Genomic DNA, 15,764 nt, shown 5'->3' on the forward strand with positions numbered 1-15,764 from the left:
CTCATTTTTACAACAAAATTTACTAAACCATTTTTTTAGGGACCACCTCACATTTCAAGTCAATTTGAGGGGTCTATATGGCTGAAAATACACAAAAGTGACACCATTCTAAAAACTTAACCTTTCAGGTGCTTCACAGCAGCAGAAGCAACATGGAAGGAAAAAATGAACATTTAACTTTTTAGTCACAAAAATTATCTTTTTGCAACAATTTTTTAATTTTAACAAGATAATTTGTCCTGAGTATGCCGATACCCCATATGGGGGGGGGGGGGTACCACTGTTTGGGCACATGACAGGGCTTAGAAGGAAAGGAGCGTCATTTGACTTTTTGAATGAAAAATTGGCTATAATCTTTAGCGGACACCATGGCGCGTTTGGAGAGCTCCTGTGTGCCTAAAAATTGAATCTTTCCCACAAGTGACCCCATTTTAGAAACTAGACCCCCCAAGGAACTTATCTAGATGTATAATGAGCACTTTGAACCCCCAGGTGCTTCACATCTTGATCCGTAAAAATGAAAAAGTACTTTTTTTTTTTTTTACAAAAAATTTATTTTACCCTCAATTTTTTCATTTTCACATGGCAACAGGATAAAATGGATCCTAACATTTGTTGGGAAATTTCTCCTGAGTACACCAATACCCCACATGTGGGGGTAAACCACTGTTTGGGCGCATGGCAAGGCTCAAAAGGGAAGGAGCGCCATTTAACTTTTTGAATTAAAAATTAGCTTCAATCGTTAGCGGACACCATGTCACGTTTGGAGAGCCCCTGTGTGCCTAAACATTGAAGCTCTCCCACAAGTGACCCCATTTCGGAAACTAAACCCCCCAAGGAACTTATCCAGATGCAAAGTGAGCACTTTGAACTCCCACGTGCTTCACAGAAGTTTATAACGCAGCCCCCAATTATTTATTTTCACAAGGGTGACAGGAGACATTGGACCCCAAAAGTTGTTGTCCAGTTTGTCCTGAGTTCGCCGATACCCCAAATCTGGGGGGAACCACTGTTTGGGCGCATAGCAGAGCTCGGAAGGGAAATAGTGACATTTTGAAATGCAGACTCTGATGGAATGGTCTGCGGGCTTCATGTTACGTTTGGAGAGCCCCTGATGTGCCTAAACAGTAGAAACCCCCGATAAGTGATCCTATTTTGGAAACTAGACCCCCGAAGGAACTTATCTAGATGTGTGGTGAGCACTTTGAATCCCCATGTGCTTCACAGAATTTTATAACAAAGAGCCGTGAAAATAAAAAATCTTTTTTTTCCCCACAAAAATAATTTTTTAGCCCCCATTTTTTTTATTTTCCCAAGAGTAACAGGAGAAATTAGACCCCTAAAATTGTTGTGCAATTTTTCCTGAGTACGCGTATGCCCCATATGTTTGGGTAAACCACTGTTTGGGTGCACGTCGGGGCTCGGAAGGGAGGGAGCACCATTTGACTTTTTGAACGCAAGATTGGCTGGAATCAAGGGTGGCGCCATGTCGCGTTTGGAGACCCCCTGATGTGCCTAAACAGTGGAAACCCCTCATTTCTAACTCCAACACTAACTCCAATACTCCCCTAACCCTAATACCATCTCTAACCATAACCCTAATCACAACCCTAACCCCAACACACCCCTAACCACACCCCTAACTCTAATCCCAACCCTCAATTTTTTCATTTTCACATGGCAACAGGATAAAATGGATCCTAACATTTGTTGGGAAATTTCTCCTGAGTACACCAATACCCCACATGTGGGGGTAAACCACTGTTTGGGCGCATGGCAAGGCTCGAAAGGGAAGGAGCGCCATTTAACTTTTTGAATTAAAAATTAGCTTCAATCGTTAGCGGACACCATGTCACGTTTGGAGAGCCCCTGTGTGCCTAAACATTGAAGCTCTCCCACAAGTGACCCCATTTCAGAAACTAGACAACCCAAGGAACTTATCCAGATGCAAAGTGAGCACTTTGAACTCCCACGTGCTTCACAGAAGTTTATAACGCAGCCCCCAATTATTTATTTTCACAAGGGTGACAGGAGACATTGGACCCCAAAAGTTGTTGTCCAGTTTGTCCTGAGTTCGCCGATACCCCAAATCTGGGGGGAACCACTGTTTGGGCGCATAGCAGAGCTCGGAAGGGAAATAGTGACATTTTGAAATGCAGACTCTGATGGAATGGTCTGCGGGCTTCATGTTACGTTTGGAGAGCCCCTGATGTGCCTAAACAGTAGAAACCCCCGATAAGTGATCCTATTTTGGAAACTAGACCCCCGAAGGAACTTATCTAGATGTGCGGTGAGCACTTTGAATCCCCAAGTGCTTCACAGAATTTTATAACAAAGAGCCGTGAAAATAAAAAATCTTTTTTTCCCCCACAAAAATAATTTTTTAGCCCCCATTTTTTTTATTTTCCCAAGAGTAACAGGAGAAATTAGACCCCTAAAATTGTTGTGCAATTTTTCCTGAGTACGCGTATGCCCCATATGTTTGGGTAAACCACTGTTTGGGTGCACGTCGGGGCTCGGAAGGGAGGGAGCACCATTTGACTTTCTGAACGCAAGATTGGCTGGAATCAAGGGTGGCGCCATGTCGCGTTTGGAGACCCCCTGATGTGCCTAAACAGTGGAAACCCCTCATTTCTAACTCCAACACTAACTCCAATACTCCCCTAACCCTAATACCATCTCTAACCATAACCCTAATCCCAACCCTAACCCTAACCCCAACACACCCCTAACCCTGATCCCAACCCTAACCTTAACCCTAACGACAAGCCTAACCCTAACCTCATCACACCCCTAACCCTAACCTTAACCCCAATTCCAACCCTAACTCTAATCCAACCTTAACCTCAAGGCTATGTGCCCACGTGGCGGATTAGTTTGCTGATTTTTCCACACCATTTTTGAAAAATCAGCAGGTAAAACGCACAGTTTTACCTGTGGATTTACCCCGGATTTCCAGTGATTTCTGTACGGATTTCACCTGCGGATTCCTATTGAGGAACAGGTGTAAAAGGCTGCGGAACCCACACAAAGAAGTGACATGCTGCGGAAATTACAACGCAGTGTTTACATGCGGTATTTTCCGCACCATAGACACAGTGGATTTGGTTTTCCATAGGTTTACATGGTACTGTAAACATGATGGAAAACTGCTACGAATCCGCAGCGGCCAATCCACTGCAGCCGAATCTACACCATGTGCACATAGCCTAATTCTAACCCTAACCCCAATTCTAACCCTTACCATAATTCTAACCCTAACCCTAATTTCAACCCTAACCCTAATTCTAACCGTTACCCTAATTCTAACCCTAACATTAATTGCAACCCTAACCCTAATTCTAACCCTAAATCTAACCCTAAGCCTAATTGCAACCTTCACCCTAATTCTAACCCTAACCCTAATTGGAACCCTAACCCTAATTCTAACCCTAATTGGAACCCTAACCCTAATTTTAAGCCTAGCCCTAATTTTAAGCCTAAACCTAGTGGAAAAATGTATTTCATTATTTTCCCAACCTTTTGGGGTTGATAAAGGGGGGGTTATTTACTATTTTTTTATCTTGATCACTGTGATAGAACCTCAGTGATCAAAATGTACCTGGAATGAATCTGCCGGCCGGCCGTTTCGGCGGGCGCACTGCGAATGCCCCTGCCATTTTTGAAGATGGCGGTGCCCATGGAGAAGATGGACGGACATCGGGAGGGACACCGGGACTTGGCAGGTATGGGGGGGGTGAGATTGGATAGTGGGGGGAGTAGAGGGGAGAGGAGGGCAGCGGAGGACAAGACGGAGGGGAGTAAAGACTGACGGCGGCGGCTGATCACCGTCGTCAGTCAGTGGCGGGGCCTCCAGCTGTGGCCAATGATATTGCAGCATCGGCCATGGCTGGATTGTAATATTTCACTAATTTTCATTGGTGAAATATTACAATTGCTCTGTTTCACTTTCAACAGCCAATCAGAGTGATCGTAGCCACGGGGGGGGGGAGGGGTACAAAGCTACCCCCCCTGGGCTCAAGTACAACTCCTCCTGTACCTGCAGGGTGGGTGAAATTTCAATGGACCCTTTCACCCGACCTGCAGGAGCGCGATCCGACCATGATGCACATGCTGCGTCACAGGTTAGATAGGCTCAGGCTTTGATGATGCATACGCTGCGTCACAGGTCGGGAAGGGGTTATAATATAATAATCTTTATTTTTATATAGCACTAACATATTCCGCAGCGCTTTACAGTTTGCACACATTATCAAGGGGTTGTCCAAGTTTTTGATGAGTCTGCAGTCATTCTTTGTGCATGTAGACTTCTGAATTCTCACAGTGCGTACTGCACGCTGTCAGGATTCTCTCGTGCAGGAGATTTGCATACATGCAGTCACGTGCTGACTTGACATGTGTGGCCTCACTCAATGAAAATTAATTGAGCGACGTCGGGCACGTTTAGTCAGAATATGGCCAGATGTATACAAATCACATTTTTTTGCAAGGGATAATCCTAAAAGTGAGCAGTGCATGCACTGTTAGAATTCAGAAGCCTGCAGCCACCTATAGTGATGACAGACTTTCATCTCCAACCTGGACAAGCCCTTTAATTCTAAAATGAAGGCCTGTAATATGCTAATCCCAACAGCATGTAATATCTTCACTGTCAGGATTCAGCTCTGCAAGTTCCAAGTCGCCACATGGCCGCATCACTCATATGCGATTTTTACACTTACGTTCACATGACAACAAGGTTCTCTTCCTGCTTCTCTGTTTTGCACTGAACATTGAATTAGGAAGAGCAGCTCCTTGGCACGTGACTAAGTGTAGACATCCCATATGTGCTTGGGAGAAGGGGCCAAACTGAATTTTTGACTCAGGTGACAGAAAACCTAGATACACCCCCCCCGCTGTCATGCGCCAGCATGCAGATGTCAGCTCCTGGCCTCTGATTGGCCGGTGGTTTGCATTGGTATTACTGTGCAGTGTCTCTGTGCTGTGATACATGTCAATTGAATGTGCATCCGATGGCACACATTCTACTGAAATAATGTGCTGCCGCTGTAAAAATGTCACTTTGTCCTTCAAAGAATGTAGCCCCCAAATTAATTTTTTTTCTATATGTGGCTCATATACTCAGCAGAGTTTGAGACCCCTGCTCTAAGGGTAATAAAAATGCTGGTAGTGTTTTTCCTGAAAAATGTTCTCTGTCAACTTTTCATCTTTTTTTACGGCAACTTTGCTGCCTACGCCATTGTTTGTATAAGATAATGGCAGTTTCCTTTGGAGGCAACCTGAAGAATGATGGTGAGGTTACTTCTTTTAGTCGCTTGATGGCTTTTAAAGCCACAGCAGTTAAAAGAAGTTACAAAAGATGGAATATATGCACAGCAAATTGTTGAAAAATGCTGTACATAATTTCATTCATTTTTACTTTTTTTAGCGCGTTATCAGGTGGGTTTCAGAAGGAATCTGAAAAAGACTTTGTATGCACATACTCTAAGAAAACTGAAAATTCTTACCACACATGCTATGGTTCCATCTCTTTCCATAATGCAATCTGCATTTTCATGGCATTTACTAATTTCACCATTTGGACACCTCTTCTCTGTTTTACAAGTAACGATTTGCTTCTCTCCTCCTGACCCCGACTTACAGGCAGAACATTTATATGAACCCTACACAAAGACATAAATAACAAATATTTACCAAAAAAGCGACCTATACCCATATCTAGGCTCTTGAAGGAATGGGTATCTGTGAGCATAGTCACTACCTTTATTGTACACAAATAAATACATTTACCACACTGACATGATGCTTTGCTTGGGCACACTGGTTACTTTTGGTTCAGAATATTGTGTATTCAGCACATGGGCAGCAAGCACACTTACTGAAAATATGACCACCTGAACCAGGTCTAAATTCACTATCAATTATCAATGTAAATAAGTGGCAGTACTCATAAGTAATTCACTAATGGACAATGCTTATGTGCCGCATGTAAAATAATAAAACCACTAACTCACCTTTTGGGCCAGCACTGATCTCAGCGCTGTGTCTGTGTAACGTGGCACTGTGGGTGAGGTACTACTCTCTTGCGCCTAACATTACATGAAGATGAGGATCCTAGCTGAGTGTGTGGATTTGTGCTGTGAGGGCACTACGCCCATGCAGGTAGCATGTAACCGATGTTGCTGGTTGTCCAGGACTAGATGTTTGACCGTTCAAGGAGGGAGACCACCAGTTTAAAATAACTGAAGATTAACTTGGGGAGGGTTATATACAGTAGATAGAGGGTACATATCTTCTCAAACATTTACTTGAAAATACGTAACATTTTCCTTTCACAAATTCAATCCCTTTCTCTTTTCGCTCTTTACTAGTCCTCTGTCTTCACTATTCCTCACTACTTCACCACAACCAAGCTCAACACTACAGTTCAGCTAGCAAGAGTCCTTTACTCAACCCGAGGTTTTGTATCTTCTTTTCCCTTCAGGGAACTACAGAATATTGCCAATATGGCCAGTACTTATCCTCTCTGGTGCTGATGCTCTGGAACTCCCACCCGGAGCACTCTCTTCATCTCGTGTACTCTGTCCTGTCTGGGCCCTTTACTGTTTGAAATTTTAAACTCTCATCCTTACTGCTAGGCGTCCTCTCCCACCACCCATCTGTGATAAATCATACTGTATTTTGGCCACTCTTCCTCCTTTCTGCTCCAGATCACATTAAGTCTAGCCCGTCTCCTCTCACTACTAGGGCACCCAAGAAATGTGGCACTGCTCACAGCAGATCTTAGGTCTCTTCTCTATGTATTCAGGCCCTATTTGACGTCTCGACAGGAAATTGTCTCTTTCCCTTCAACTTAGCCCTTCCCACTCTGGGCCAAATATTAACTCTTGCTATCGATATTATCAGTAATTCACAATATCAACATAATGAAAGCACATCACAGTTCACATTACACATTACAATAACACTTGTTTTTCAAAGGGGGATTGTGGGCAGTATGTCCCTCTACTTATATCTGCTTGTGATCATGTGAAATTGTTATGTCACATGAGTTCTGCAGCCTAGTCACTGATGGGCTGCAGGGTTTCAACAGATGGAACTCCATTCAATAGAACTGTGAAGGCTACAGCCCATAAGTGGTTATGCATATGCTTCAGCCTTCATGTAACATAATAGTGTCATTTTAACACTGGCAGACACTTCACTGGAATGGTGCCAGTAGCTTTTTTCCATTTTACATGGGGCATTAAAGAAGGGGTTGTCCAGTAGTGAACATCAGGGCCGCCATCAGGGCATTACAGGCATCACTGCCGTATGGGGCCCGGTGATGAGGAGCAAAAAGGGGGGCCCGAGCGAGCACGCTGGCAGCCGGTCCGGTCCGCGCTCTGCTCGGGCCCCCCCTGACATTTTTATTGCGGCTGCGGCTGCAGTGCCACTCTGCTGTGCCTGCTGTCCCTAAAAGTGCCTTGTACCTTTAAGGCGGCCGGGCCCGCGGTGCATCATGGGCCCGCCCGCCGCAAGTTAGTGACGTCACACGCTGCCCTGCTCCACTTCCTCATTCCGGGACCAGAGCAGAGCAGCGTGCGGCGCCGCGGTGTGACACCACGTGGTCCGTGGACGGCGGAGGGAGCAGAGAAGAGGCAGCGTGGGACCACCGGACGACGAGGGACCCGGCCGGCGGACGAGAAAGGCAGGCGGCTGCAGCGGGGGACCGGCAGAGGAGAGGGCAGAGGCAAGCGCCGGCCCGGCGGCAGCGGGCCCGAGGCCAGAAGAGGCAAGCACCGGCGGGCGGCGGCAGCGGGGGACCGGCAGAGGAGAGGGCAGAGGAAAGCGCCGGCCCGGCGGCAGCGGGCCCGGGGCCAGAAGAGGCAAGCACCGGTGGGCGGCGGCAGCGGGGGACCGGCGGGCGGCGGAGGACCAGTCAGACGGCAGAGGAGAAGAGGCAGGCGGGGGAGGGGGCAGTAAAGCTGGACAGGGGGGGGGGCAGAAAGCTGGACACAGGGGGGGGGCAGAAAGCTGGACACGGGGGGGGGGGGCAGAAAGCTGGACACGGGGGGGGGGGCAGAATGCTGGACACGGGGGGGGGGGCAGAATGCTGGACACGGGGGGGGGGCAGAATGCTGGACACGGGGGGGGGGCAGAAAGCTGGACACAGGGGGGGGGCAGAGTGCTGGACAGGGATGGGGTAGAGTGCTGGGCAGATTGCTGGACAGAGATGGGGCAGGATTGGACACAGGTGGGGCAGAGTGCTGGACAGAGATGGGGCAGGATTGGACACAGATGGGGCAGAGTGCTGGGCAGAGTGCTGGGCAGAGATGGGGCAGAGTGCTGGGCAGAGATGGGGCAGAGTGCTGGGCAGAGATGGGGCAGAGTGCTGGGCAGAGATGGGGCAGAGTGCTGGGCAGAGATGGGGCAGAGTGCTGGGCAGAGATGGGGCAGAGTGCTGGACAGAGATGGGGCAGGATTGGACACAGGTGGGGCAGAGTGCTGGGGCAGAGTGCTGGGCAGAGATGGGGCAGAGTGCTGGGCAGAGATGGGGCAGAGTGCTGGGCAGAGATGGGGCAGAGTGCTGGACAGAGATGGGGCAGGATTGGGCAGAGATGGGGCAGAGTGCTGGACAGAGATGGGGCAGAGTGCTGGGCAGAGATGGGGCAGAGTGCTGGGCAGAGATGGGGCAGAGTGCTGGGCAGAGATGGGGCAGAGTGCTGGGCAGAGATGGGGCAGAGTGCTGGGCAGAGTGCTGGGCAGAGATGGGGCAGAGTGCTGGACAGAGATGGGGCAGAGTGCTGGACAGAGATGGGGCAGGATTGGACACAGATGGGGCAGAGTGCTGGAAAGAGATGGGCAGGATTGGACACAGATGGGGCAGAGTGCTGGACAGAGATGGGGCAGAGTGCTGGACAGAGATGGGGCAGAGTGCTGGACAGAGATGGGGCAGAGTGCTGGACAGAGATGGGGCAGAGTGCTGGACAGAGATGGGGCAGAGTGCTGGACAGAGATGGGGCAGAGTGCTGGACAGAGATGGGGCAGAGTGCTGGACAGAGATGGGGCAGAGTGCTGGACAGAGATGGGGCAGAGTGCTGGACAGAGATGGGGCAAGATTAGAGACAGATGGGGCAGGATGGATACGATGGAGACAGATGGGGCAGAATGGGGAGATCATATGGGGCAGAATGGATACTCATGAGGGCAGGATGGGAGAACATATGGCTGGAGCCTGGAATGAGACACACGGGGGCTAGGATGGCGAATATTACCATAGGGGCTAATTAAGGGATATTATTATTGCAGTGATGTATTTATTTTATTTTTTGAGTATACTGTTTTAAATGGGGGGGCGGTCCTGTTACTGGGTAGAGTGATACTATGTTGCCTTCTTCATGTGGTGTAATGTAGAAGTTGGGAAAATTAAGTAATGTGTTCTACAATCGGAACTCGAGATAACTGTTTTATTTCCTGCACCTGCAGAGACGAGTCCTGGCTGGATGAAGTGATGGCGGTCTGTGCTGGATGAAAGATGAAGGACTTCACCTAGAGACGTCACTGGTGAGTCAGTGTTACCTATACACTGACACTATACACTGTATACTATATACAGAGGTCCTGTGTACAATGTCACCAGTGATCACTGTATTACCTATACATTATATACAGAGCTCCTGTGAATAATGTCACCGGTGATCACTGTATTACCTGTACACAGACACTGCTTACTAATTACAGATCTCCTGTGCATAATGGCACTGCTGGTGATAGTATTGTGGGTTTTTTTTTTATTACTGATCAGTATTGTAGTATTCAGTCATTGGTGGTAATATGTGGTCTGGTCATGGTGTAGCGGTATTTGTTCCTTGTATTTTATATTATTCGATCACTGTGGTGGTAATATGTCATCTGGTCATAGTGCTGTGGTATTTGTTCCTTGTATGTAGTATTATAGGTCATTTTAAAAATTGAAAAAGAAATAAAAATATACCTAAATTGTATTGCATATTTTAACAAATATTTAATAGGTTACAGCAGAGTAGGGCCCGGCCAAAAGTGTCTACCGTGTTATGGTGGCGGCTTAAAAAATCTTTTTGGCCAAAACAAAAGCTGCCGGCTATATGTGTGATCTGGTGATGGGAACTGTTAATGTGTGATAGGTGAGAAGTGGAGATTTTCCAAGAGAGAGCGGTGGGACTGTGGACAGTTCGTGGGGTGGAGCCTGGAGGCGGGGCTGGGGTGGAGCCTGGGCGGAGTCTCAAGGGGGCCCCGAAAATTTTGCCAGTATGGGGCCCCGAAATTTCTAGTGGCAGCCCTGGTGAACATGATGAAATTATGTCCAGCTAAAACGATTACTTAATACATAGCACAATATATGGAATCTGTTTGTGCTTATAGGTAGGCACAAAATACCGTATATACAAGTCTGTGATTAGTTTTCTTTCATTTTTTTTTTAAGTTTTTTTTTTCAGTTTTCAATTCGGTTTATTTTTCTGTATGTTTGCTTTTACTTTTCACTTGTTTTTATCGAAGTTGTTTGTCTAGAATATTCATCAGCTTATACTTTTGATGTATGCCACTGTACAGCCATATCTTGGCATATTGTATTTCAGCCATTGATTTCAGTAATAAAAAACATATACTGCACATTATACATTTCACTAATATTATCCATTTGAATAGGAAAGTGTTTTATACCATGCTTTATTTTAAAGTAAAGAAAAAACAGTGACGTATACTGGCCCAGTATATGCTAAAAGGTTTTGTGCCTATTATGTTCACTTTGCACTTGATAAATTTGATGCAGTCTAACAGATATGCAAGAAAATAGTATATTTTTATTAGTTCATAATAATAAACATTAAAAGTATTTTAAAACAGAGGAAATAAATGGCGAAGAGAAACCCCACAAATAAAGGTAACAGAGAACAAAAATGATAGAGAGCATTTATACTGATAGTACCTCATAAAAGTAAAAGGTTATACATGTGAACCAAGACCTCTAGATAAACGAAGCTTAATAAAAAGTCTAACTTCAAAAACAGGGTTATCAATAAATAGAGCTATAATATGAAAAGTTAGGGTATGTGCACACGTCAGGATTTTATGCGGAAATTTCCTGAGCAAAACCAGAGATTTTCCGCATAAAATCCGCACGCGTTTTTCTCGCGTTTTACTCTAGGTTTACTCGCGGATTTTTCGCGTTTTTTTTCCGGAGCTTCCCAAAACAATAACAGTTGGAAATCCGCAAAAATTCCGCAAAATTAATGCACATGCTGCGTATTTTTCTGCATGTGTTTTTTTGCGGAAAAATCCACAACATGTGCACAAAAATTGTGGAATTCATTGAAAATGATAGGATGCATAATGTATGCATTTTTATGCGTCTTTGACGTGGAATAATGCCGAAAAAACATGCAAAATCCGCAAATAATCCGCAACGTGTGCACATACCCTAAGGGTTCACATACAATATAAATACATAATATTGTCACACAGTTGCATACATAATACACTAAGTAGTACCCAGTACTCAAAAGGAGGTTAGTGACATACTCAAGTCTTTTGCAGCCTCTACAGGTTTTTCCCCAGGTTGCTGTTTGTTTAGCTCAATCCATCTTCCCATCAACTCTGTATAGTTCCCTGTCCCTGCTGAAGGAAAGCATAAGCACAGCATAATGTGCCACCATCATATTTGATGATGGGGATGGTGTTTTCAGGATAATATGCAGTGTTTGTTTTCCACCACACATAGCATTTTGCATTCAGCTCTACTTTTGTCCCATCTGAGCAAAGCACCTTATTCCTTATTACAAAAGCTGTGTTCCCTAAATTGATTTTTGTATATGAGTAATAGTTGTTCTGTGGACAGATTCTTCCTGATTCTTCTTTTTTTTCATAACTTAACACTGCTTTATTTTTCTCCACAACTTTATTCCTGACTTGTCTGGTGTGTTAATTGGTTTTCAAGATGCTGTTTGATTGCTAATGTTCTTAAACAACACTTTGAGGCCTTCAAAAACAGCTGTAGTTTTACTGAGAAAAAAAACCCATAGGTTGACTCAATTTACAAATTATGTAGCTTCTACAGACAATTAGTCACTCAGGGTTTTATTTAGGAAAATAAGACTACAGGGGGGTTGAATACAAATGCACTTCACAATTTTCAGATTTATATTTTCAAAATATTTAGAAAATCATGTATCATAGTAACATAGTAACATAGTAACATAGTTAGTAAGGCCGAAAAAAGACATTTGTCCATCCAGTTCAGCCTATATTCCATCATAATAAATACCCAGATCTACGTCCTTCTACAGAACCTAATAATTGTATGATACAATATTGTTCTGCTCCAGGAAGACATCCAGGCCTCTCTTGAACCCCTCGACTGAGTTCGCCATCACCACCTCCTCAGGCAAGCAATTCCAGATTCTCACTGCCCTAACAGTAAAGAATCCTCTTCTATGTTGGTGGAAAAACCTTCTCTCCTCCAGACGCAAAGAATGCCCCCTTGTGCCCGTCACCTTCCTTGGTATAAACAGATCCTCAGCGAGATATTTGTATTGTCCCCTTATATACTTATACATGGTTATTAGATCGCCCCTCAGTCGTCTTTTTTCTAGACTAAATAATCCTAATTTCGCTAATCTATCTGGGTATTGTATTTCTCCCATCCCCTTTATTAATTTTGTTGCCCTCCTTTGTACTCTCTCTAGTTCCATTATATCCTTCCTGAGCACCGGTGCCCAAAACTGGACACAGTACTCCATGTGCGGTCTAACTAGGGATTTGTACAGAGGCAGTATAATGCTCTCATCATGTGTATCCAGACCTCTTTTAATGCACCCCATGATCCTGTTTGCCTTGGCAGCTGCTGCCTGGCACTGGCTGCTCCAGGTAAGTTTATCATTAACTAGGATCCCCAAGTCCTTCTCCCTGTCAGATTTACCCAGTGGTTTCCCGTTCAGTGTGTAATGGTGATATTGATTCCCTCTTCCCATGTGTATAACCTTACATTTATCATTGTTAAACCTCATCTGCCACCTTTCAGCCCAAGTTTCCAACTTATCCAGATCTATCTGTAGCAGAATACTATCTTCTCTTGTATTAACTGCTTTACATAGTTTTGTATCATCTGCAAATATCGATATTTTACTGTGTAAACCTTCTACCAGATCATTAATGAATATGTTGAAGAGAACAGGTCCCAATACTGACCCCTGCGGTACCCCACTGGTCACAGCGACCCAGTTAGAGACTATACCATTTATAACCACCCTCTGCTTTCTATCACTAAGCCAGTTACTAACCCATTTACACACATTTTCCCCCAGACCAAGCATTCTCATTTTGTGTACCAACCTCTTGTGCGGCACGGTATCAAACGCTTTGGAAAAATCGAGATATACCACGTCCAATGACTCACCGTGGTCCAGCCTATAGCTTACCTCTTCATAAAAACTGATTAGATTGGTTTGACAGGAGCGATTTCTCATAAACCCATGCTGATATGGAGTTAAACAGTTATTCTCATTGAGATAATCCAGAATAACATCCCTCAGAAACCCTTCAAATATTTTACCAACAATAGAGGTTAGACTTACTGGCCTATAATTTCCAGGTTCACTTTTAGAGCCCTTTTTGAATATTGGCACCACATTTGCTATGCGCCAGTCCTGCGGAACAGACCCTGTCGCTATAGAGTCACTAAAAATAAGAAATAATGGTTTATCTATTACATTACTTAGTTCTCTTAGTACTCGTGGGTGTATGCCATCCGGACCCGGAGATTTATCTATTTTAATCTTATTTAGCCGGTTTCGCACCTCTTCTTGGGTTAGATTGGTGACCCTTAATATAGGGTTTTCATTGTTTCTTGGGATTTCACCTAGCATTTCATTTTCCACCGTGAATACCGTGGAGAAGAAGGTGTTTAATATGTTAGCTTTTTCCTCGTCATCTACAACCATTCTTTCCTCACTATTTTTTAAGGGGCCTACATTTTCAGTTTTTATTCTTTTACTATTGATATAGTTGAAGAACAGTTTGGGATTAGTTTTACTCTCCTTAGCAATGTGCTTCTCTGTTTCCTTTTTGTCTTTTGATTTTCACAAATACTTGCTACTTTGTGTTATATAACATGAAATCCCAATAAAATACAGTACAGACCAAGAGTTTGGACACACCTTCTCATTTAAAGATTTTTCTGTATTTTCATGACTATTAAAATTGTACATTCACACTGAAGGTATCAAAACCATAAATTAACACATGTGGAATTATATATAATTAACAAAGAAGCGTGAAACTACTGAAATGATGTCTTATATTCTATGTTCTTCAAAGTAGCCACATTTTGCTTGGATGACTGCTTTGCACACTCTTGGCATTCTCTTGATGAGCTTCAAGAGGTAGTCACCAGGAATGGTTTTCACTTCACAGGTGTGCCCTGTCAGGTTTAGTAAGTGGGATTTCTTGCCTTATAAATGGGGTTGGGACCATCAGTTGTGTTGTGCAGAAGTCTGGTAGATACACAGCTGTTTGGGCTAAAGAACACAAGGAATGGGCATTAGACCAGTGGAAATCTGTGCTTTGGTCTGATGAGTCCAAATTTGAGATCTTTGGTTCCAACCACCGTGTCTCTGTGTGACGTAGAAAAGGTGAACGGATGGACTCTACATGCCTGGGTCCCACCGTGAAGCATGGAGGAGTAGGTGTGATGGTGTGGGGGTGCTTTGTTGGTGACACTGTAGGGGATTTATTCAAAATTGAAGGCATACTAAACCAGCATGACTACCACAGCATCTTGCAGCGGCATGCTCTTCCATCTGATTTGCATTTAGTTGGACCATAATTTATTTTACAACCGGACAATGACACCAAACAAACCTCCAGGCTGTGTAAGGGCTATTTGACCAAGAAGGAGAGTGATGGGGTGCTACGCCAGATGACCTGGCCTCCACAGTCACCAGATCTGAACCCAATCGAGATGGTTTGGGGTGAGGTGGACCACATAGTGAAGGCAAAAGGGCCAACAAGTGCTAAGCATCTCTGGGAACTCCTTCAAGATTGTTGGAAGACTATTTCCGGTGACTACCTCTTGAAGCTCATCAAGAGAATGCCAAGAGTGTGCAAAGCAGTCATCAAAGCAAAAGGTGGCTACTTTGAAGAACCTAGAATATAAGACATATTTTCAGTTGTTTCACACTTTTTTGTTAAGTATATAATTCGACATGTGTTAATTCATAGTTTTGATGCCTTCAGTGTGAATGTACAATTTTCATAGTCATAAAAATGCAGAAAAATCTTTAAATGAGAAGGTGTGTCCAAACTTTTGGTCTGTACTGTATATTTTGTCACAATTCTTCCCCTCAATGTGTCATGGGTAGAGATGAGTGTAGTTCCATATGGACACGAATGTAGCATATTCAGATTCGTGTTCGCTTTCATAAGCATTTTTACACAAAGCCGGCAAAATTCAGTCACAGTTCGGTAAATCATCGCGTTTCCACTGATGGTTTTGTTGTTAATTTTGCTTGGTTAGTGCTGCTGTATGATTAGTCGGGGGGACGGGAGGTGTGTTTGGTGAGGGGAGAGCAAGTAGAGATGTTAGAGGATCAGCGCAATCTTTTCTTTCCTGTTAACTTTAGGTGTCAATTCTGACAGCCAATCAGGGCGAGGAAACCATCCACAAGGTCAAGATATAAGGGCTTCTATGATTGGCTGCTGAAGTCACATGTCTCTGGCCATTTAAAAAGCGGACATCTTGTTTTGCA

The 15,764-nt window shown here is 44.4% G+C and overlaps 1 protein-coding gene across 1 annotated transcript in view; it reads right to left on the reverse strand.

The window, feature by feature from the left end:
- The window catches only part of LOC138679350 (cartilage oligomeric matrix protein-like), a 674,654-nt gene that overhangs the window by 355,944 nt on the left and 302,946 nt on the right, over positions 1 to 15,764 (reverse strand). The window contains exon 7 of the mRNA XM_069767792.1: positions 5,508 to 5,663. Within this exon, the coding sequence (XP_069623893.1) occupies positions 5,508 to 5,663 (156 nt within the window). The remainder of the gene's footprint in view (positions 1 to 5,507; positions 5,664 to 15,764) is intronic.

Source organism: Ranitomeya imitator, chromosome 1, assembly GCF_032444005.1.
Source record: "Ranitomeya imitator isolate aRanImi1 chromosome 1, aRanImi1.pri, whole genome shotgun sequence".
Lineage (NCBI taxonomy): Eukaryota > Metazoa > Chordata > Amphibia > Anura > Dendrobatidae > Ranitomeya > Ranitomeya imitator.